The sequence below is a fragment of the Coptis chinensis genome, chromosome 3 (genome assembly GCF_015680905.1).
Source record: "Coptis chinensis isolate HL-2020 chromosome 3, ASM1568090v1, whole genome shotgun sequence".
NCBI lineage: Eukaryota > Viridiplantae > Streptophyta > Magnoliopsida > Ranunculales > Ranunculaceae > Coptis > Coptis chinensis.
The window spans coordinates 120,891,898-120,918,011 of NC_141458.1; the positions used below are offsets into that span (position 1 = coordinate 120,891,898).

At 36.2% G+C, this 26,114-nt stretch overlaps 1 protein-coding gene and 1 long non-coding RNA gene across 2 annotated transcripts in view; both read left to right on the forward strand.

Annotated features, from left to right (window-relative positions):
* Positions 1 to 1,369: 1,369 nt before the first annotated feature.
* Positions 1,370 to 26,114, forward strand: part of LOC147513810 (uncharacterized) — a 31,912-nt gene continuing 7,167 nt past the window's right edge. The window contains exons 1-2 of the mRNA XM_086597096.1: positions 1,370 to 1,499; positions 1,710 to 1,773. Of these exons, the coding sequence (XP_086453222.1) occupies positions 1,441 to 1,499; positions 1,710 to 1,773 (123 nt within the window). The 5' untranslated portion in view covers positions 1,370 to 1,440. The remainder of the gene's footprint in view (positions 1,500 to 1,709; positions 1,774 to 26,114) is intronic.
* On the forward strand, positions 9,664 to 10,547 carry LOC147513811 (uncharacterized). Its single transcript, XR_015217422.1, has 3 exons — positions 9,664 to 9,729; positions 9,842 to 9,921; positions 10,059 to 10,547. It is a non-coding gene; the product is annotated as an uncharacterized LOC147513811 (long non-coding RNA).

The following is a 26,114-nucleotide window of genomic DNA, read 5'->3' on the forward strand; positions in this document are numbered from 1 at the left end:
ATCCCCTCTCACAAGAGGGCGATTCTCCAGGTGATGTTGCATAGACGGATCCTCTTTTGGTTAGTTGCTTCTTTGCCTTGGTTTTTCTTTGCTGGGGACGCCAATGACAGCAAAACAAGCATGGAATTGGTGTTCATCTTATTAGCTGGACTAGGAATGAATTCAGGACGGATACTCTCTTGGCCAAACAAGTGAGGATCATAGTTTTTTGTTTGACCTACCCCCTCAATATCTCTCTGAGTAGCAAGTGACACATATTCTCCAACAGCCGTGCTACAAGCACTAGCAACAGCAAAGAACAACTCCTACCGGGGATCATATCCCACCAATCCTTGCTTTGCAGCTGCCATACCAAGCATAAGTGAAGTAGTAGAAAGCGGTCCATCATTTGAACCAAGTATAGCGGCTCTAAGCCATCAATTTAAAAGCTGAAAAAAGCTTTGAGTATTTGATAAAGATCAAAATGGCTTCTTCATATATGCTAATGAGGTAAAACTTTTTCTACTACGGTGTATGTAACGTTTTAGCTCTGTTTCGTTAGTTAATCACTTCTACTAGCTACGTAAAGGTATCGATCATTCAGTCCCATTGGACGACCATTTAAATTGTAATGTCTGGCTTCTTAAAGGTCATTAAGTCATTAACATCGTTTACACGAATTACGTTTAATTGGAAGAAAGAAATTCCATGTGCTTTTGCACGCTGTGTTGACATCATACATATTTCGTGTTGATACATACCAATAGGAAAAGCATCAGTCAATTCACATTGTTCAAGTCCAGAGTACCTTTTGTTGTACCTGACAACTCAATACAATTGAACTTCTCAAACACAAGAGTTAATGTTTTAATTGACAATAAAAATCATATAGGTAACAATCAGGTTATACAAAGCATATAAAGAAAGCTGGAAAGGTTCAGATCAAAGCAGGGTGGTTTCTATCACGCATGACGATCTCTCTATTAACAATATCTGAAATTAGTTTCAGAGCTGCATGACAGTCCTCGCAAATCCGAAGGTTCTTCATGATTCTAATTGGTGTGCCTGGAGGCGTATTTATCAATCCAAAAGAAACTGTCAACTTCTCACTATGGTGATACAAAACATACATGCTCCTTTTTGTCCTCATCCATGTCCAGAAGTACAACTATGATATCTGGGATCATATATACCGAAAGTATATTGATACATTAATATCTTACCATTCTGGCATTCTGGCAGGTTGAAGTTATTTCTCTTGGCAACCTCCTCCATCCTTATTTGGCTAAATTGATCGGTTACTGCATTGAAGGTGATCAACGGGATGTTAGTGTATGATTTCATGCCTAGAGGAAGCCTGGAGAACCATCTATTCGAAGTATATTCTTTGTTCACATCTCAATCACTTGCAATATTGTTTACCATATAGTTCTTTATCATTGAAGGTGATCGATCAATGGGATGTTAGTGTATGATTTCATGCCTCGAGGAAGCCTGGAGAACCATCTATATATTCAAAAGTATGTTTTGCTTTAATCTTTCTAGTTTCTTCGATTCTCTTTCAATCCATCTATTCTCAAACCTCTTGGCAGCCATGTGTGAGGTGAAAACCTGTATGTACAAACTATGTGGGAGTGAATCATGTTTCGCTTAATAGAACGTAGCTTAGTTTCTATTGGTTGTCTCTAAACCTTGTGAATTAAATGTTTTGCATTTATCTTATTGTGAAGTGCGGTCCTCATATTGCAAAGGGTTGATGGGAAACGAGTTCCGCTGAAGTGGGACAAGATCAAGGTAAACAAATCATACACATTATTGTCTTTTTCTTTGAAAAGTATATGTTTACATATGTTGTGAGTCTATATGTTAGGGCCCATATCAACCGGTGGCATGAGAGTGTGGGTATTATACAATGAAGTTTATGAAGGAAATAGTAGAAGCTTGTTCAATTTGGATCATTTGAAAATAAGGTATTGAAAGTTTTGACAAACACTTTATTTGGCTCAACGACTTAGCCTTTATTCTTATATAGTAACTCCACATGTTGTGCTTTGACTCATCCGGATAACAAATTTAGAACTGAAGGAGACATACACGCAAGATGAACTTGACGGTGTTCGACTTGATATTATTCAGTTCATCCAGAAAATGGGGTGTTTCAAATGGAAGTGAATAAGGATGAGTTTTAGCTATGTTGGACCCTCCGGTTTAATTTATGAGTCTTACCTTTTAATTTATGAAAAGGAATTTGAAGTTTGTTTTTCGGTGCACTCAAAAAATTAATGGAAGTTTTTTATTATTATTATTATTATCTTTTTTGCAATGTTTGATAGTTTATTGTACATTTTGAAATTTGTTGGGAAGATGGAAATGTTGTATGTAGGCGTGTCAGATAAATTTTGTTATGCAGGTTCGGGTTTTTACTAGCATTATTATTATTATATATATATATATATATATATATACCACGGTTTGGCATAAACCGTAGTGTTTAGTATAACTATATACCACGGTCTTATAACATATACACTAATATAAACCACGGTTTCAATAGTTTATATGCCACGGTTATGTTGACAACCGTGGTATATAATGGGCATTACAAACCACGGTTCTTTGAAAAATCGTGGTATCCGGTAAACATATATACCACAGTTTTGCTATTATTATATACCACACCACCTATTGTCACGGTTGTATAACAGTGGTAAATATATTTATACCACTTAAAAACAGTGGTATAAGTGTCATTCTGTAGTAGTGAATGCTTTGACGGGTACCAATATATGTGTTGCTGATAAGAACTACATTCTAGCTCAGTATCGACTCAAAAGGTAAACTTCACACCACATAAACTAATTTTGACATCATGCTTCAAGCTTCAAGATATTTGAATTCTTGGTTAGTAATGTGAGTTGACTATATTTACAATGCAAAGGTTTAGCGTTGAAACTTAATTACCTCTCCCGTAGTTAAAGAGCAAGTATCAATTTCTTTCTCTCCCATAGAAGACAAAATTTAGTCACATATTTTTTGCAATTCATCTCAATCCATCGCTGGAAGGTATGTACTCACAAGTAAATAATCTCCTCTTATGTGTTTTGTTTTCACCTGAAAGTCTAAACCCAATCAAATGTATACTGATTGAGTTATTCTTCATCGAACTCATGATTACAAATCTTTTGTTGCAAGAATTCTTGAAGAAAGTGAAAAGGTTCAGGTATAAAATGTCAAATGCTTTATTACAAATATAATTCGTGTTCTCGCCTCTTTTTTTCTGGAAAACAAACAGTTCATTGTGCGAAGGTGTTCAAAAGGGCCTACAATTACCGGCATACTGCACTGGTAGGTATGCTCCCACCGTTGAGAAAGCAATGTTTCATTGCATGTTGTTTGAGTTAAATACTAATTTATGTAGTTATTTGATGTTTCATTAAGTACATATTCTATGCAAATCACATGTATATGATTAATTCGTTGTATAAACACCTAATTTTCGTAATTTTAGTGTAACCCCCAATGCATACCAAAAGTTTACAAAGCTTTTGATACTTGGTTAAGTTAAAGATTTTGGATACTCGGAACTTTTATAGACTTTGAGTTCTGTTTAATTGTCATCCGAGTTGAATTCTTCACACCAACTTTAATTTCTTTAACTTAAATGTTTAAGTACTTTGCTCTTCGCTTGAAAGTTACCTTTTAAATATTTTCCTATAATAATTTTCCTTCATCATTTTCATCTTCTATTTCGATCATTTACATTTATTTTGGTTCCAATTTGAAATTGCATACATGTAGATGGCTGTGATTTTGATCGTATGACCTTAAGTATATAGGCTTTTTTTTAGATTGACAAGGATTCATGAAATTCATGCTTTTCGGTTGGAGAACTATAAGCAAGGGAAGCGCAGACACTAATGGTTGTTTGAAGGTGATTTGCACTAATGTGGAGGTTAGTTCAGACTCAATATAAATATGCTTTGCAGGATGGTAAGTATACTAACATTTTTGTAAGGGTAGATTACCATATAAAGATTTTTGGACAAAGTAAATCTATTTTATTTGTTGAATAACTTTGATAAAATGACGCCTCACACTGTATAGAGGAACTAATAGTCATGATGTAAATTATAAAATGTATTTAGTACATTTTAGTCATGCTAGAGAAACTAATGCCTTCTAAGGGAAAGAACTAAATTGTCTCGAGTATGTAAGGGTTATTTAAGCGTTCCCGACATTCGCCGAGACGGTTAAATAACTGGATTAAACAATGAGATATCTATATTGTTATGATTTTCAGATTATGACAGGATTTAAGTTTATGAAATGTTGAAAATACGGAGGAGACTCTCACGAAATTTTTTGTAAGATTATTATGTTTTTTGTTTAGTTTGGGTTTTGCTTAGTTGGTCCGATCACGCCCCGAAGTTTCATAATGACTGTAGATGTCATGTGTCTTTGGTAATCAGTCATTATGAAATTTGGGGCATGATATAGTTGATGGCAGATGACATGCACCTTGGTATTATCTTAATATGGTAAAATATATAAGTAGGAAGCTAGCAGTTACATGATTCATCATGGGTTAGGGGGTAACGAATCAAGCAGTAGCTAGACTTGCTAGCAATGTTTTTGAGTGTGGTTGATGATGCTATTTTGAATTTTGCCCCTCTAATGAATGTATAGTGGAAAAAACTCTTTGGGGTATTTAATTTATGATACAAGTCATTGAATGCAGCTGACAAGGTGTTCCTCTCTACCTATATTTTCTTATACTACAACTTTGGCTATGTGCACAATTAATAATACAATTAAGATTTGATCGACTTACTCTTAACTCTTAGGAACAATAGTTGTACTCAAATAGGAAACAATCTTCCAGAAATAATATTTAGGAAATGTACTCAGAAAAATCCCTTCGTTTGATCGTTTCAAACATACTAATAGAAGACGATGCATGCTTTCTCCTTCCTCTTAAATGTTTTGCTTCTATATCCTTCTTCTCTCTACGCTCCAAGCATCTTCAACATGTGTAGTTATTTCACATATTAAATTAACCAATCGGTAATACTATAATTAACTTATAGCTAGGCAGTATTAACCATATAATAAGCTAGCCCAAAGCAGCTGATTGTTTTATTGTTTATCAAATAAACATTACATGGGTAGTATAACTCATTATACTAAGTTAATGTATAGGTAACTTTTCAACTTTTGGGATCGAGATTAAATAGCACTTTTAATTGCTATGCAGTTGCGTACAAGTATTTAGTTACTTTGTACTTCGGACAATTATGGGTTTGTAAACCAACCATAAAGAGAGTAGGCGGCATAGTGAATGAGGTATGCCCAAGATATCGCTTGTGAGATGGTTCAATAGACCCACCCTCCAATGGTCTTGGCCACTAAGCTGCCTCCAATATTTTGCTATGCTAACTGCAATCTGCTATGTTCCGTTCTTCAGTTAAAGTTGGGAGGTTGTCAATTGTCATATTATTTTTACGATAACTAAGCGAGTAAATAAAATTTTGTAATTGGAGTTTTCTACTCTTTAGTTATTTTGATTTTAAAATATGTCATGTTGAGATTGTTGATTGTTACAATGTTATTGCCAGTGGTGTTAAGTTATTCACATAGTATAATGACTTTGCGTTTACTATGTTATTGTGTGGTAAAAGTCTTTGATTATGTAAACTGTGTAGTAAAAGTCTTTGATTATGTGTTGTTGATTTTCTCAAGTTATGTCTGACTAAGTCCTTTGCACCCATTGTATCCGACTTAGTGCCAATTGTAAAAGTAAGGCTACTTTCAAAAGGTAGCAAGAATGAGTTCCTTCTTGAATTGTATTAGAATTTGAAAGTTCCTGTCCATATACAACTACTAATATCTAGGCATATGAACTCTCATTAATTAATGATCTCATTGTGATTTGACACAATGAATTCACTAGATAATAGCACATTTGCAATGAGATGTATTTACTGATTCTTGGTCGTCTTAAACAATTATAAAGTTTAATTGTATTACCTCTGTTTGATAATAGCACATTCACCTAATTAATTAATTTTAGTCATATAGCTTATGTAGATATACATGCATGGTTAGCATTGGCATATTACTTTGTAGATTATTAGTCCATAGTAGTTTTTCCTCATCCAGATTTAGTAGCTTAAGTTATGAGTCATTAGTTTTGAGGCTTCAATACAAACATAACTAATAGAGACATCGTCTATTTTGTCCATTCAAGTGATTACATAGCACACTTTAACTTATAAAGGTAACTGCTTTTAAGGGGGTCTGTATATTCTTATACCAATGACTCAAATAGTGAATAAGCAGTAGCTTTGAGGGCATGTTAATATCATAGCACACATTATATTACTTATGAAGCTAACTGGGTCTGTATATTCATATCATGGATCCCCAAGATCAGTTTTACTTTTTACACCTGATGTAAGTTGATAAAAGTAATTATTACAATCCTGATACTTTATTAGTCTTACATTGTTTAATTTTTCGGTATACTTTTGTACATTTATGTTTTGTGTTGAAAACACAACCTTGCACGTCGGAAGGATCAAACATGTAGGCACAGTTGAGTCAGATTCAGGAGGAACTTAAGAACTCGAAAGATCAGTTAAGCATCTGTGGAGAAAGAGAATGCTTTAGCTCTTGAGGAGTTGAAAGCCGCGGAGAAATTGGCTAAGGAGGCTACTGAAAAGATTGGGAAGCTTTAGTTTCTCAAAAACGAGTGGAGGAGACTGCCGAGATTGAGAAGTTCTGGGCTACTCACAGGAGTATATACAACACAAAAGAGGATAGAGGAATGGTAGAACTAGATCACTGTTGTCCTACTCCAATATGATGTCGATGTCACATCCCTTTTGTCTACTATCAAACGAATGAAACATGAGATGCCCATGATGAGTGATGCAAATAATCAAGCATTGAGCCATGCCGATGATGCGACCAAGATTGCATAAATTCATGCCGAGAAAGTGGAATTGCTTTCTGCGGAGTTATGTCGTGTGAAAGCCTTACTTGATTCCAATGTTGAGTTAAAATCCAATGAGAACACTGAATTGATGAAAGAGCTGAAGTCCGAGATAAAATTCCTGAAAGAATAACTTGAGAAAGCTAAAGCTGCCGAAAAAGGGTCACAAAAGCTGAAGCTTTGATTCAACAACTAAAATAAGAAGTTGACTTCATGAAAATGCAGAGTTGGTAATGCTATACAATTACCTTAAAAAAATTGTTCTATCTTCTATTGCCCAAGTCATTGTCGTGTTTTGTTCATGAACTTTCATTGTTACAATATTTTGTACATTTGTGATTGCACACTTTCTTTTAGTAGTAGTCATGTGGGGAAGGAAGTAAGAGGTCGGGTGGCACTATTCTATACACTTTTTTTTCTTTTTTTTTTTTTTAATTTGGATGCATGCATTGGTTGTTTGACTCAAAACTCAAAAAGTCACTGCAGCTACTACAAACCCTAAAGGGGACTCAATCGATTGTTATAGAATAGTGCATGGTGGAACCCATGCATGCATCCAAATTAAAAAAAAATGATCTGGGCTACCACAAGGATATCCCTATAGGGATGAGTGTTGCGAGACCGTTGGATTCGAGATCCAACGGTCCGAAAATCAAAAACAAAAAGGAAGAGAGAGAATATGGGTTTGTTTTTATTTTGGACCGTTAGATCTCGGATCCAACGGTCTCTACCGGGCGCCTCTATAGGGATATCCTAAATGGTAAACTAACTCAACAAAATATATATATATATAACAGTTCCTATTCGATGAATGGGTCCAAAAATCTAGTAACTACTTATATGTCAAACTCATAAATTTTTCTATCTATAAATTTATCGTAAACTTTAGAAACATGGTATAATCTTTAGTCACAAAAACTGTCTACTTACCCTCTCGTCCCGATTTTAAACTGCGGTTTTACGGGTCCGCGCTCTCTAAGTTTGGGTGCAAAACTTGATTAAATTTCCTCACACAATCAAATTATGTTTTTCCAGGCTTGTAAAGATCAAATCTATGCGCCGAGATGTATGGTCCATTACATTCGCCACTCATCAAGGGGTGGTGTGTATTTCGAGGCAGAAACTTTTGAAAAAAGGCGCGACCGCGCGCCTTACGACCTGCGCACTGAAGAAGTGCTCTGTAAAGATGGGTTTTTTTAACAAAAAAGTTAATGATCCAAGTTTTAAAAGAGGTCATGGTTAAAGCAACAAATAGTTCACGTTGAATTTGTTGATTAACTAACAAAATCAAGTACGTACAGAACCAATTTTTGTAGAGCTGTAAAGAGATAAAAAGAGAATAGTATAAAGAAAGTGGTTTTAGTGTTTGGGTTTAGTGTTGAAGAGTGGTTTTGACGTTTGAAGAGTAGCATCCTATTTGATGTGCCTCGTCACAATTTTATGCATTTTTCATCAAAAACGACTAATAAATTGGGTTGGAAAGAAGGGTTATTCAATTATTTAATCCCTCTTTTATAGTTACTTTTTTCTTAAGTATGTAAAAATATATAATTGTTTGCAAAATATGTGGCGCTCCGAAGACGCTCTAGATCATGGAGCTTTTCAAGTTAGCCGCTTAGGCGATCTCACTCCCTCTCACTCCCGGTCTCCCGCTCAACATTCTGGTGACGAAGGGTATAATACTATAATACCTTAGAGCCAGTATTCTTGCCAACTAGCCACCGCGCATGATGTGCGAGATTACAATCTATTTCTTCGCGGCACAAATTCTAAGAAGCACTACCTGAATAGCTACACTTATCTTTGTAGTCAAGTTGTATGAGCATATATGGACTGCATCGATATCATTCCGAACTTTTTCCAATTGCAACTTCCCAAATGATTAGTCCAGGCCCTAGACAATGGTTCAGGATTTCGGTTTGGTTGACTAGAATGAGTACTGAAGTTGGGTTGTGTATTACAAAAATTTCATCCAAAGAATACAAAAGGAACATGTGCCTCCCCGAAAGAAAGTAGAAACCCTAAACCGATATCTGGGCTAGTATAGTTCGACCCAAATGAAGCTCTCTAACGAATAGCGGTTGTGTAAGGCCGACCGAAATCTTTACAACGGGAACACATCAAAGATTATAAATGTTGTGGGATAACCGGACCCACAATTTTGGGATAGCAAAACTCAATTCACGGAAACCCCTGAAAACTTGGAAGGTCCATTTGAAAGATTTGCATTGAATCCAATAATTTCATAGCACTCGGCCAGGGCCCAAACTATTTGCATCTATAAGCGATGTCTCTTTGTTATTTTACAAAGTCTAACTTTGGAAATGCAGGTCCAATGGCCCAATCTATTTGATGTGGAGAGCATTGTAGTCACCCACTACCCTACCCTAACTAGATTTTTTTTTTTTTTTTTTTTTTTGTTTTTTAAAACTTAGGCTGTATTTGATAGCCCTACTATTCACTTGTTTGCACTAATATTTGATGTGTTTTTTTTAGTCATGACAATTTTGTTTTTGGATTTGACACAAGTTGTTATTTGCCGTGATTTTGGTGCCAAAATTTACTCTGGGGTCAGTAAATTTTGCCACGACAATTTTGTACACAAATTTGCCGCCAATCAAAAAATGGAAAAAAAAAAAGCCCGATAACATCTCTCTCTCCCCTTTCTGGTTCACAGTCTCTCTCTTTCCTCTCTCAATAATCTCTCTTTAATCGATTTGGAGGGGCGAGCTATTTCATCGATTTGCACGGCTCAGGTACGTTTATCTCTCTCCATCTCTCATTCTTTGTTTATTCTTTTTCTTTTCTGTTTATTCTTTAGATCATTAGTTTAACAATTTAATTGGATGTATTTGTTCCCGATTAAAGTGACTGATGCGTAGGAGAGGATGAAACCTAACAAGAATCGTCGATACCGGACAAGTGGTCACTATTTGTTCCCGATTAAAGTAAGAAATTGCTCCTGTTGTGTATGAACTTCTAATTCGCCTATGCCATTTCTGATTGCTTCAAAAGTTAAAGATTATTGAGCAATTTTGTGTAAGGATGTCTAAATTGTTTCTCCTTGTTATCTTGATTTTACAAGGTCTTCTACGCTTTCTTAACTTCAACTTGGACACTCAAGTTTCCATCTGAGTATGTAGTATCTTGGATTATTTATTTATATTTAATGTCGTTGCTATTTCTTTATTGTTATTATAATTAGTATTAATTCTAAATCCATAGTTATTCATTGTTTATTTTTATATTCTACATGCATTCTTTTATAGTATTTCTTTTGGTATTATCTTAGTCTAATACTCTAATAGATATTGGAGCATAGGAATTGTTACTTTGATTATATATGGGTTGTGTTTACTGCTTGTGTTTATTTGAGAAATCAGTGAGAAACTAAAAAAAGTCAAGACTTGGTTGCTTGAGGTGAGCATGTTGTCAGGAACTAAGTTAGTTAGCAATTACTTGGTGTTGGTCCGATGAGAGTGGGTAGGAACATATGGTTATATCTGGTGGTGTAGAGGTATTATAAGTTAGAACAAATTGAAGCAAACATTAAAGGTTGACACTTGAGTGAAGTGTTGTTAAAAGAGAGAGTTTGAACTAGTCAAGACTAGAGTCCTAGTAACTTGGGACTCTTGGAACTAAACTTGAAAAATGGGATAACGGCAATGGGGTCATGCATACAGGGCAGTTGGTTAGAGGAAATATAGGCGAGCAGAACAATTAAAAGGAGATGAATGCTTTTGGTGATAATCTCTTGGAATGTTGAACGAATTGCTGGGGGTATTGGGTTAAAGTAGTTTAGTTGCAGTTCGTAGGCACGATTATTCATAGCTTTACTGAAGTTATCCTTTCAATTGAATTCCTATTGATCTAGTTCTCATGAGGTGAGTTGTACTTCTCTTGTTGTAGTCACTAGATGATTTTAGTATGATAATATTATCCCTATGTAATTTCTGACATGAAAGAATATTTAGTTTGAAAGTATTATGGCTATGTTAGTCAAATGATATTGAAATTGGTGTTTTTCCTTCCTAGAAACTTTTGGATTATGTTTTCAATAAAATAGGAGGGATTATATGGACTATTACTTATTCAAAGAAGTATTGAAACAGATTTTGTTTGTGAGAACATGTCGGTAACCGTTGTTATTTCATTTAAATGAGTTGTAAATATCATGCATAGACTAGTAATAGATTTCAGTGTAGGTGTGTGTGCTTGTTGAGTCCCTGTGTGCGTGTGTAGTGGGCTGGTGTAGGTGGTGTGTGTGGTAGTGTGTGTGTGTTGTTGTGTGTGTGGTAGTGGCGGACTGTGTGCAGTGTGTGTGGTGTAGGTGGTGCGTGTGGACTGTGTGCAGTGTGTGTGTGCTGATGTGATTTTTGGTGGAGTGTGTGTGTGTGTGTGTGCTACCTCTGTGGTGCGGTGGTCTCTGTGTTGCTGTTGCTGCTGGGTGGAGTGTGCTGGGTGCTAATGCGGCTGCTGCTGCTGCTGCTACTGTTGCTGGGTGTTGTGCGCTGCTGTTGTTGTTGTTGCTGCTGGGTGGAGTGCGTGCTGGGTGCTGCAGTAGTTGCAACTAGTAGATTACAAAATAACGGATCTTTAACTCAAATGGTAGAGCACTTGGGAGATTGCATCTTCATGTATCCCAAGGTGGTGGTGGTTCAAATCCACCAAGATCCTTCATTCATTGGTCTTTTATTATGTAACAATAGTGTTAATGGATAAAATTATATGGTTGAATATGTTTTTAGTACTATTTTACACAATAGTACATAAAAATTATTTAGTATTGTGTATGTTATCGTTGGTAGATTGTTGAGAAGTTCGAGAGAGATATTGTTTATAATTTTTATTTTTATTTTTGCTTTTTCTTATATTTTATTGAGTTTGAAAACAAAAACAAAAACTAAAGGTTGAAATACTACTTGCCGTGGGAAAAAACCACACAAATAAAACCATATTCAAATAAAATAAATTTACTAGTAAGAGTAGCTATCATTTTTAAATCTTAAATATTTTAAAAACACGAAAAAATGAAATATTTGCCTCGACAAATTTGGATAATCAAATAGCCGTAAATGGTTGCAAATCAGAGCAAATGATATTTACCACAGTATCATTAAACAGTGGTAATTTAAATTTGCCACAAGTTATTTGCAATTGTCACATTACAAATTTGCCAATGATAAATGGTGACAAAATTTGCCTTTGCCACAGCTCCAATCAAACATAGTCTTATTATCTGAAGAATCCACCAGATCAGGATATATTAAATGTTCCATGTCTTGGTTCGGAGACAAAACTCGATAATGGGCTGGGCAGAAGGCCTTGGCACACAGCCACACGGGAATCAAATAATTGGGTTGAGAGCCTAATTTTCTAATTTTTTTCGCCTCAAGTCCATCTTGAATTTTCATTACGGATTTAAAAAACACGGGCTTACGATCAACAACGTATATGTAAATTTAAATTTATACATGACAACTATGTAAATATAATTTTACAGACTTCTTCAATTGCGAAAAATACTAGGCAAATTTAAATTTCCACATGTAATGATGTAAATGTACATTGTCATATGCAAATACAAATATACATATGTAAAATACTGTGTACATTTACATTTACATAGGGTAAACAAAATTGTGTAATTTTATATTGTTATATGTAAATACAAATTTACATATGATGACATCAGTCCAGTTTGTTATTGAGCCAAAATTATTAATGAAGATTTGTCATAAAATCGAAATTATTAATGAAGATAATTGACATCGGATTTACCTTAAAATCCGTAAATTAAAATTTAGGGTGGACTTGGGGTAAAACTATTATTGGGCTTTGTCCTTTGGTCTTAATCCCTATACAATAATTGATTATGCTGGGCTCACGCTGAAAGGTTAGACTGCATCAGTGCACCACTGTTGTGTAGTTGTGTGGGATACATAGTTGAATAAGTGCAATTGGCGCAGTTTAATTAACGGAGGTTACGGCCCAAGGACAAAGCCCAATAATAATTTCGCCATAAGTCCAAAATGAGCTGACGTTATTACACATCATAATTTTTTACTTCCCTTCCTAATATAGTGAATAAAGATTTTCCACTATAACCAAAATGAAACATTGAATAAGGTGTGAACTTCTGCCATGCATAACTTCTAGCTCGGTGTTCCGATTTAGGTGTTCAACCACTCTATTTGGGGTGTCTCGAAATGCGCGCTCGAAAAGATGAGACACGAATTGAGAGCAACCGACTTAAGATTTGACTAGAAGTAGACTTTATTGGCACGTAATGTTTTGATATGTTTGGACCTCCAATTTGGCATATTTTAGTTCATAAATATCACCCCATGACACATAGCCCCATGGATTCCAGTCCAGTTCATATAACCCCCAATTACGCCCATACCTATAAAACCTCCTCGTTTTTTTATCACTCATCAAATAACCTCCTTTTTAAAAAAAAAAAAAATAGCAATCATAATATGGTCTAATTTTGTTTTTCCTAGTTTTTTTTATATACTTATTTTCCATTTAAAAAACAAAACATTTGTTCAGCTTGGATTAACACGATTTATCTTCTCATTGTTTCACCATTGAAGAAATCATTAATTTTCAAAAGATGCAATATTGAATATGCTAAGTTCATCTTCAATTTGTGAAGTTCTTCTTCTTCAAATGGTGGGTTTCTATTGAATTTGCTAACTTCATATTTCCAATTCTTTTTAATTTTTAAATTTTATTCTCTCTTAGATTTTTATCTTTTTTTTTTTTTTTTTCAATTTTTGCTTTAAATTGGTCTTTACAATATATAAATTTATTTTCTCATACAAATCGACTATGCAAATTTAATTTTACATATGTAAATTATTTTTACATACAAATATCACTATGCAAATTTAACTTTCATTACATATGTAAATTGATTTTTACATACAAATATCACTATGCAAATCTAACTTTACGCACATATGTAAATTGATTTTATTATTATTTTTATTTTTTCATAAAAAACTATCACCGATTGAGGTGCCATTAGCAAAGAAGTCGGTAAAAAGAGTGGTGATGATACTAGAAGTGCGGAGGTCGACCCCCTTCAACATCAAAAGATTCTTGATCTCATTTAAAAGCGAACTGCTAAAATAAAAAAAAAAAAAAAATGAAAACAAAAAATAATAATAACTACCTCATTTTGCATATATAAAAGTAAGATTTTATTTTTTTGCTTTTAAAAACTACCTCATTCTCAAAAAAAAAAGGAAGAAGAAGAGATTATTTGTAATATTATCGTTTAGATCAGTCCTTATGAAACCTTACAATTTTTTAATTTTGAAATCGCTTTTCTTTTTATAATTTTTAAGCTAAGATCTGTTTTTCTTTTGTTCTTTTTTCAATGAAGAAGATGAAAAAAATCTAGTTTGTTAACTACGGAGGGTATTTTTGTCTATTTTTACTTTCTTTTTAAACCACAAAAATAAGGAGGTTTGGTTGGTATGTTTGCACCCAGTGGTTTTTTAATACAAATGTTTTTCCGTACTAGGGAGATTTATCCTAAAATCTGCTTTAAAATTTCATGTCATCAATTTTATTAAAACGGAAATTTTTTCCTATTGAAAAAAAATTTAACTTTTCTAATTAAAAGCAGGGAATCATTATCATCATATTATAATGAGAATTCCTCTCCTATTGAAAAAAAAAAATAAAATAAAAATCTAATACTTCTAATTAAAAGCGGAACCCTCTCCAAATTAAAAAAAACTGTGTTTTAAAAACTTAATTAAAACAATTTATTGAGAAATTAAAAGCGGATTAGTATTTAAAAACAATAATGACAACAATTTGTTAAAATTTATATATATATATATATAGTTATGATTTATCATGAACAAGTTTTTAAAAAGCGATGCATATGCACCCACGTCTACTTTCTAATATGAATTAAAAGTGTACACTGGGCATTAAAATTTTAACCAATCCTCACTGTATAATGACAGGCAAAAATGTATCCTCAGTCCTCACAGACACGCACACAAAACCAGTAAGTTACTACTAGGAAAATTTGAAACCTGTGAATTATTAAAGTAGTACCATGCATAACTCCGTAAGTCCATACTACTATCCTTTTTGTTACTAAAGGGCTAGAAATACTAGAAATACCCAATCAAGAATAATGATGTTTTCATAAAGTAAAATTTCCTTTTTATCACAGGTTTCTCCCTTCCTCCTCTACTCATCTCTTATTGATTGATTCTGAAACCCATGTGATGAATGAAGACAATTACCCACCTTTCTCAACTAAAACCATGCATTTCACCAGACGCTCCTTTTAGCTGTATTTTGTCTACATTTAACTACCACTAATAATAATGCTTTTTTTTTTTTCATAAAGATTTCGATTCTTTACCCTTTTTCTGAAGTTCATAGTACTTTGGGTAATGTGAAAACGTAACAAATTGACAAAATATTCTCTCTAAAAGATGTTAAGGTTTCTTTTTGTTTCAAATCAAGTTCCTAGAAGAATTATTTCTTGTACGGTTTATATGCTGAATCATGCATAACTGCTATTGTACTGATTATAAATGATACGACAGTTAACACTGTATCATATAATTTGCCGCGGAAAATTTTTTTCTTTGAATTTGAAATAGTGCTAGGAGCCCATGACAGTATGACACTAGACAGTCGACAGTAGTCTTGAAGTTTATAACATAGTCTAATCACTAAAGAACAGTGAATTGAAGTTAGAGGGAATCTGCCGCATCTAACCAAAAATGACGTCAAAAGTGGGCCTTCGTGCGTTTAATTGTAGGACAAAGAATAGAACTGCAGCAGTTTCCGTACTTGAAAGATAATGCTATTTTACATTCAAAGGGAATGAGTCCTATGAGAGACATGTGATGTGTACACTAACAGTTTTAATTCTTCTTACTCTGTGTGCAAAATACAAATCTGAAAAACGGACTTAACTGGATGGAGATGGCATGGTAGCATGTACGTGATTTTCTTATCTGATTAATTATTATTTGATTAAAGAATATAAATCAATGGCAATTTTATTACAAGTTCCATATATGGTCTTATTTCGATTTGAATTCATATTGTTTTGGCAGTATGTATCTCCAGTGTTTACTTGACCACTTGGGTGATGCCTATATTTCATTCGGAAGGGTTTGACGCATAAACAAAGACTAGTGCAGTTAGTTGGATTAAAACTTTAGAAATGGAGAGACGTTATAAAACTTTAGGGTGTCATCCAGGGACAGACCAAGGTAGGGCAGAGTTGAATCAACATTGTCAAATATATAATCTACTTTCTAATAGGACCAATCAACAAATGTTATAAGCCTATGCTATTCTTTCCCAGTTTGATAAATTAGAGAGAGATAAATTTGAGAGAATATTTACTTGATTGATTTTCCACTGTTTACACCTTGTTTATATAGAGTTTACAAATTTCCTGAAATCCGTGCGTATTGTTCTTTATCTCTCCGTTAATAGAAATCCCTAAAACAAATAGAAACAAAGCGGTACAAATTGGCGAGAGTAATTTACTGGAAAGAGCAGGTGCGGAAACACTCTAATTGTACTTTCGAATAGAGGCGTGCGCGATACATGAAACTACTTCTAATACAACTACTTAATATCATCTGAGTTATTACATCTATAACTACATACCTATAAAAAAGTGACTACATCTATAATAGAAATTTTTGTATGTTCTAATTTGGAAGTTTCTCATGTCTGATGTCTCCAAAGTCAAACAGCAAAAATTATATTACTTTCAAACATTTCCAACCAATGGAAGTTTTCGAAAACAAAGGATTGTAAAAACTTTTTCTATTCGAGTTAATTTTCATTCAGATGGTTGAATTTCTCAAACAAAAGGGAGGGGAGTTAAGAAAAGCCGATAGATGGAAATCCCCAAAGAGATAGCCCTAAACAATTCAGAAGAAAGTGTCACGATGTGGGACGTGATTGCTAACCATGACTCGAGAAATTGTCCCGAGAAAATAATAATGCAATCTGCCGATTGTGGGTATAGATTTATTCAAAAACTCTTTGATTCTAAATGTTCACTAGTTCTAATGATATTTTTATCCGCATACCATGGACTTCATTGATGTCCGGACTTGTTAAGAGTGGTTTAGATATGGCAGCCTTGTTAGAGTTTTATCAAGTGTTGTTAAGTTGAACTGCGGTCGGTGGGTTGTGTTCCATTGCATCATTCCATTGATAGTATCTAATGTTGTCCGCTAGCTAGGCTCTAGATAGGAAACATCATAATGATAGACCGCGCTTTTTGATAACTTTTCTCCCTTTTTATTTTCAAATTTTAATATTGTCGGGTTTAGGTTACATTTGGGGAGTTTAATTAGATCGAAGTTCTAATCTCATTGATATTGTAGAAAAGAGAAGTATGGCTCAAGGAGAAATGGAGAATGAGGCAAAGCTTTGCTTTAGGTAAAAATACCGCCTACTCATCCGCTCGCTTCCACTCACCTTTGCATCAATCGATCTTCTCTTTTTTTCATCATTCTCTCATGGGTTATGTTTCTATCGCATACGCTCCACAAGATGCCACAAGATCACCCGCCATCTTGACTATGCACCATTCAAGAAAGTGCGCCAAAATTGAGTTATTAGCTATAACGGAGAAATTGTCGAAAAGAGCTGTAGAAAAAGCGTAAGTGTCGTTAAGGTGGAGAAGTTGAAGAGCTGAAACTTGGAGGAAAGGCTTGAACAAGCCAAAACTAGGTGCGCAGTGCTATACTTGTTGCTAATTCATTCGATGTGCTTAAATGTTGTAATACGTAACAATATTTGGGATTGCATAAAGCATTTTGATGTGCTTATTATAAATGTTACCGTTGTTACAATAAGCGCGTCTTAATTTGCAATTTTGTTCCGTAAGTTGATATGATGTATTGATGCGCATACTATACCACCAAAGATAATGCCAACGCTTGTCAACAACAAATTTACCTCAACTCATATGATCATCAATGAACATCAACACAAACAAAACCAAACCCATAAATTGCCAAAACATCAACATCAACGATATGGACTTAAGACGGCGATATCGCTTTGATTTGATTTGATAAAAAAATGATGGTTGTTGATTTGTCCCCAACGCATTGCCACACCGCTTGGCCTTTTAGTACCAAACGGGTGCGCTATGCCGCTTGGGACAAAGTCCAAACAGACACTCTATTTTTTTGCAAGTTCAAAGTCCAAACGACATGGGCAGATTGCTTATCTTTTGTCCTAACGGCATGGCCACACCGCTTGTCCTTAGTACCAAACGGTGGGGCTATGCCGCTTGGGACAAAGTCCAAACAGACACACCACCATTTTTTTGCAAGTTCAAAGTCCAAACGGCATGGCCACACCGCTTGTCCTTAGATCAAAATCGCGTGGGCATGCCGCTTGAGACTAAGGCCAAACGGGGTTATGCCGCGATTTGAACTCTTGCAAAAAAAGCGCAGGTCGTTTGACTTTGTCCCAACGGCATGGCCACACCGCTTTGACTTTGTCCCAAACGGCATGGCCACACCGCTTGGTACTAAGGACAAACGGTGGGCTATGCCGCTTGGGGACAAAGTCCAAACGGTGGGCTATGCCGCTTTGGGGACAAAGTCCAAACAGACAAACCATTTTTGGCAAGTTCAAAGTCCAACGCATGGCCACACCGCTTGACTTTAGTCCGAAACGGCATGGGTTACAACCGCTTGTCCTTAGTACCAAACGGTGGGCTATGCCGCTGACAAAGTCCAAACGGTGGGTACGCCGCTTTTGGGGACAAAGTCCAAACAGACACGCTTTTTGCAAGTTCAAAGTCCAAACGGCATGGCCACAACCGCTTGGTACTAAGGACAAACGGTGGCCATGCCGTTTGGACTTTGAACTTGCAAAAATGGCGGTTCGTTTGATTTTGTCCCAAAACGCATGGCCGCATTTTTTGGACTTTGTCCAAAACGGTCGCCACAACCGCTTTTCGCTTAAATCCGCGCCAAACGGTGTGGCCATGCCGCTTTGTACAAAGTCCAACGGTTCCGCCATGCCGCTGGGGACAAAGTCCAAACAGACACGCCATTTTTGACGCAAGTTCAAGTCCAAACGCATTAACGCCATGCCGCTTAATGCAAGTTCAAGTCCAAACAGCATTACGACATATAATGCATGACGCAGTTCAATTGTTAGATTACTACATTGTTTGTAAGCATTTCAACCGATCAAGCAATGTATACTAAATAAGCCCGAGTGAATATACTAAATAAGCCCTGAGTGAGAATGCCAAGCTTTCCAGATCATAATTTCAAGATGTGACCGCTATGCTATCAAGGTCTTACTCTTTATTCCTTGCCAATCTTATTAATGAATTCATCACATGAACAAGGTTGATAATGCCCCGTAATCCCTATACATCACCTGTCACTCGTCCGCTTTAATCACCCGTGATTGTGGGCGTAAAGCATATATGGAAACATACATCCACGTGAGAAATAATTCAGTTATAAGACCATCGAATCGACAGATTACAAAATGTAAGGAAGAATTGTATTTCCATTATTTCAAAGTAAAACATATGAGTCCACAAAACTGAAGTAAAAAGCCGGATTATCATATTTTTACATATTGATCAAGAACATAAAACCATATGGAGGTATCGGTTACAAATGTCTTAACCCTTTTCTTTGGTAATTTACACGAAAAGATAATCTTTGACAAAACCTAAAATAAATGACTTCGACAAAGACTCTATCACAATAACCTTTTCCCTACCAAATTTTACTTTTCATCATGCTATTATTATACCAATGAGAGCACCCCCAACCGCGTGCAAAGATCGCATCAATTTCATCACCGCCCTCCATTTCGAAGCTACAAACAAGATAACATAAAATTCAAATTTCAAATGCAAAATCATGATTTCTAAGATTTTCATATATATGCCATTGTCCAAAAATATCAAACTCATAGTTTGGGAAATTATCGCTCATGAGAAGTGGCAGCTTCACATTGAGTAGACTAACTACACTCTAGACCCCTGTAAATACATTAAGTAATTGCTGATCATGAGAAACACCAATCGTTACATGACCTAATCAAGACTTAACACTATCATATTTAAGTGATCTAAGAATGACAAGTCGCAATCCTATGCTCAACATTTTCAAGAGCAAAAATGAAGCAATTGATGTGATACTAGGGAAGTGACTATATGGACACCTACATATAGGACAATGAGATTCTCCCATTCCACTCATTGCCCAAAACACACACCAAAAACAAGATATATGGCCACAAGCTGCAATCCTATGCTCAACACACCAAAAACAAGATATATGGCCACTAAAACCCTAAACCCTAAACTAACCAAACTCAACATACCTAAATCCTATGCTCCTTCACGATATCGTCCCGCCAAATGAACTTGCACCGTCAAATTGTATGCCTCCATGAACTCGCTTCAGGCATCCTCGAATCGCAATTCCACCCAATTGCAGTGCCTTGATTGAGCAAGCGAGAAATTTCATCGACGACGGGTGGTGGTGTCAAAATTAAAACACAAAACTACATTAGTATATACATTTACATTTATAAAATACCAAAACAAAACAAAACAAAACAAAAATTAACGCTTGTAAGATATTAACTCACCGATTATGATATGGAAGACTCTCAGAGGAGTAGTGACTAAGATGATCGGTTTATCATTCTCATATGACTATTATTTTCGCATCAACTCATGTATCTACTAACACACCCCCATGGATAAGACGGAATGGGTCCGCTGTTGTTCAAGTTGAATCAAGTGATTCCGCCAATTACTCCAAAAGAGGGAAGACGCAATATTAAATTTTACATCATACCCGTCCGAAGTAGTTCGCCGAGCTCTTTTGGTTTTGGGGATCCGAGGGTACAAACCGCATATGACCCAACCGACGCGACAACCCTCGCAACATTGTAATCGCCGACATTATCAAGAAAGCATATAAATCCCTCGAAAATGCTATTTCATCCACCGCCCGTAGCTCGACTTCAACATAGGGATACCATTCAACCTCACAAATAGCATATGATCGAGGAAATTAATCATTAATCACATACTAATAATATTAATTAATAAATAAAACTATTTACATACAAAAATACTTACATCGGTACAAGTCATATTATCAATGGTGGCTCGGTATACTTCAATGCAAAATTTGTTGTGCTAGCATAAAAGATCGAAAAATCGAAAGTACCTATTAGCATCGACATGCTCAAATGATAGTCCTCATTTGGGTATGGCCTGAACACTGAAGTACTCATAAATCCATGCCTACATTAATATAGACACCGAAGTTAATATTGTAATAGATAGATAAAATTGACATTGAAAAGAAAAACAAAAACTAATACCGTAGGAGAGTGAAATAGCCCGAACACCTTTCACCTTTGGCACTTGTGGCAGTCCCAAGACTTCCCATAAAGTAAGCCGCGAAGGTCGCACCCCACGCCAGAAGTCTCTCGATCTCGCAAATTTCGAAAGCGCCTCAGATAACAAACGGAACCGCAGTTCCTGACGCCTCGGTAAAGGCGTACATCCAAAGAAAAATAACAGATAAGCTCTCACAAAGAACCGCACTCTTTTGGGTTGACGCCTTCTTCACAACAACCCCATTTTCATCACGAAATCTTCATCTCTTACCTTCCCAAAGAAATCGCTTCATCAAGAAATCCATCCTAACTTTGGAAGTGAACTTATTGGATTTCATCTCCGCGATCTATCTTATCCACGGGTATGCCAAGATTTTTGTGGAGAAGTCTTTTGTTCTGTTTCCAAGGTCAAATCGTTGTCCCCACCACCGCTTTTGCTCGATCGGAACTCCTAAGAGTTGAAACATCATCCAACGTGATTGTCATCTCTAAGCCCCACGGAAGATATGAAACGTGTTGGTCTCGATGCCACCTCTCCACAAACGCAGAGACCAACACAGATCCTCGATGCCTCAGATACACCTAAGACCGTGAGCACATAAGCCGGGTCCTTTGAAGCTCCACGGAAAAGTAGAACAAATCAACACTCTCTCTCCGATATCCCATTGACCAACTTGTTGAGGGTGCCCATGGCACTTCAACACCCCTCGCCCCGCCTTAAAACAACAAAACTTAGTATTAATGTATGCACAAGTTTCAGAATACAAAATTTAAATACTAATAGACACTATATGATAATATTACCTGCCCCTCCCAAACATCGCGAGCTACGCGGTAATCGCATAGTCATACAATAGATGTGACACACGAGGGCCACCTCCATAAACACCTCTCTGGAACTCCAAGTCATTGTTGGACTTTCTCACAATATTCACTGGAGGTACAGGTACAGGGACTTCAGGGACTTCCTCGTCATCATCCTCCTCCTCCTCCTCATCATCCTCCGGCCCTCCTCATCCTCCGCCATCAACACCCTCTTCGGCCATCTTCTTCATCATCACCTACAGCTACACACTCTTCCCACGATCCATATTTACATCATCTACATCTACATCTTCATCTTCATCTAAATCTAAATCTAAATCTACATCTACATCTACATCTAAATCTACATCACTCATAATTGTTTGTTTTCTTCTTTTTGATTTCCTAACTCTACACCACTTACTACATTACCGATCATCCGCTTCCGATCCCCTCTACGACTGATGCCGAGGTAGTTGTTGCCCTTTCTTTTTTTCTCGTGGCTCCTCACCCGAACTACTACTCCCCACCTAACAACTTCTTAGCACCCGCGGAAAACACTTTTTGCTGCATTCTTCACATTCAGATTCTTTGTTCGAGGCATTGCTACAAAATAAATAGGAGTTAAAAATAAGACATTCAACTAATTCAAGCATGCTAAATCGACTAGGAAAACTTTACAGAAACGACTCATGTAAAACTTTAAAGCCGCCATGGAGATAATGAACATCGAAAAAGAAGCACATTTGTAAAACGAAAAATAGTCGACGCATAAGAGAAAGACAATATAAGACATGTGTGATTCGAAAACTAGCAAGTCGTAACCTCTTTTAGTTTGTACGCTGCGTGTGAGTTGAAATTTTACAACATCTAAACTTAAAAGAATTTCTTAGGCCATAAGCTTTTATTAAGGGTGGGACTTTTTCAAAGCCTTTAAAGCTTTGTGGAATATCGCTGCTAGCAATCAAGGTATGTCATCAAGCATCAATAAACCAACTTTGAAAGCCCGGGCGAAGTTCAGCTTATTTATTTGAAAGCCCGCCTAATCACTTGAGATGTCAGGGTGCCCTTAGAATAGAATTCTAAACCAGCGGGCTTTTGATCAATAGGAAGAGGATCACTCCGCCATGGTGAACGTAACTCTTGGCAACTTCCATCTGCCGAAGAGAAAAACGCCTCGGCTTAAGCCCGACCTTTAGGAAGGCCTATATGAATGAGGCTAAATGCAGGAGCTTACTCTCTATCTTTCTTTATGGTTTAGAGAGGCGCGATACTATATCTTTTATACTTATTTTGGCGATTTCCTATTGTGAGTAGTGATTCATTTCCTGCAATATAGTTCGCCCCTTCCCTTTGTTAGAGTTGGAGTCGCGAGCTCGCCCTAAGTCCCTGAAGCTCTCCGTAACCAAGCGCTCTCTCTACCCCTAAGGGTCGCTTTTCGCTTCTATCGACCTAAGAAGTTAGTGCTTTAGAGAGAGTTATGAGAAAACTTCTCATCTCAAGACCTATAAGTATAAGCATAGTTCTCCATTCTCCATTAGTTAGTAGCTTCGCTTTTATCTTCGCCTCAAGAGCTTTCTGTCCTCTCCGCCCCTTTCCTTGCTTACCACTGCTCAACTAGGGAAGCGTCCCCCGCATGGGTTACATACAGATCCAAATGATTATATAAGATATAAGATCCCCCTGCATCGCCCCCTCGGTCACGCCACGACGAAAAGAGTGATTGTGGGGTCACCCTTTAGCTGAAAAGTCGCAGCCCTTCTCCGGCTTTTAAGATTTTGAAGTCATCGTGGATGGCATGAGTTGAGGAGTAGAATAGGGTAGACGCGTTGAAGGCTCTCTTTCAGAAAAATCCCTTTTTGTGAAATAATAGGTTCTCCCCTATTTACTTTTATCGTGCAAGCTACTTTCTCGCTTCACCCCTTTTATACACGAAAAGCAAGAGAAATTGAGTCTATAAAGAACGAGCTTGATGACCTAAAAAACCAGAGCTTCTTTCCCTAACCGTAAAGAAGATCGAGGTATACAAATTTTCGCATCAACGAAGAACGACACAAGATAACCTAACAGTTTAACGCTTAACGTAGTCCCCGCCTTTGCTTGAATAGGACTCATAATAACAACAAAAGCTTACTCCAACTACGCTTGCAAGAATGACAAAGCCAAAGCCTGTTCGCTCACTTTACTCGGTCTGACGGCTAAACCTTGCTTTAAGACAACTCACGAAGCACAACTAAAAAAGAATGTGCCTGAAGGCACTCTTTCGGATATTGCACTTTTGAACACATATATCCTTATATGTATATATAACGGTAAAAGTGCCTCTAAGGATAAAGTCTATCGGAATCCCTAAACCGATAGAGCTTAGACAAATTATGCTTGTTTAGATGCGGTAGCTACGGAGCAAGCGTAGCCTTGAGGTCATTAGGTAACTAGCCCACGTCAACAACGCAACCGAGACTGGAACTTCGACTTCTCCTTTTTTTCAATAAATAAATAAGAAAAACAACAACGAGGTTGGAGAGACCTATCGGGCAGCACTTTCTCACTTATTTAGTTAGAGAAGTGCGAATAAGCCTCCAACCGAAAAAATAACGGCAGACAGTGGAAGGCAAGGAGCCAGAGATGTAATCTCTTTCCTTTGCTTTCCGGGGGGAGTGAAGTGAGAGGAGACAACCAACCCATTTTTATTCCAGCCGAGAAGACTAGTAAAAGGAAGGATCCAGAATGTCATATATCTCGGAGCTAGATCGGTTCCCCGATAAACAAGTAAGAATTGCCTCAACCAAAATTGATGGAATTGGACCTAAAAAAGCCATTCAGTGTTCGTTATCGATTAGGTATCATCGGGAACATCAAGATAAAAGAGTTAACTAAGTATCGATCGATCAAATGGAACAAAATGATAGGTCAAGATCATGTTGTTCATTGGGAATTGAAGAGGGGAGAACGAGCAGACATCGAACGATTCATTTCTATTTCTCGTTATCGTGGAATTCGTCATCAAGATGGATCGCCCTTACGTGGTCAACGAACTCATACTAATGCACCTCAGGTTTCACTATCGAGCTATCAAAAGAAAAAGTAGATCATACTCTTAGACATTACGCTCCTCCCTCTAGATAGAGGAGGGACCTCGCTTCACTCCCCTTAGAGAACTGCAAGCTAGATAGAGAAGTGAAGTTTGTGCTTGTATTTATTTCCTATTACACCATTCTAAATGGTGTCACAAAGAGCTTGTCTAACTTCACTTCTCTGATTATCAACTCCATTTATCCTTCCCGAAGTTTGGTGAATGCAAAACTTCGATATCATTTGATGTGGATCTTACTTTAACGATCTCTATATATATCCGCTATACTTGCGAAAAATATAAATTTTGTTATACTCAAATCTTGTGAAACTTGTGTTAGATGGATGACCACTAGCTAGGTTCAAATTTTATTTTGGTTTTCATGCATTCTTAACTTCATTTTAAGAATGGGTGATATCAACGTAATGGGTGATATCAACAGGAAAGTACAAAATGGGTGTCTAGAATTCAAAAGAATTGAATCAAACATAACATTATATATATATAAAAAAAGATAGAAAGATAGAAAGCTAGCATACAAAACGAGAGCTATATATTTATTTTGAATCAAGCAAAGCAAGATCTCCAAATGATATGGCCTCAAATAAAAATCTAGTGATATCAACAGAGAGACAATAAGTTCATAACTTCATTGTTTGATTTAATGATTTATTTATTTTGAACTTGGATAAACATAACATTGATGTCTATGTCTCCATTTCTATAAATCGAAAAAATTAAAAATATAAATAACTTAAATAAAAAAAAATAACAATGTACATAAACAAAGTGTAAATAACTTAAACATCTAAACTCGACAGAGTTCAAAACTCGACG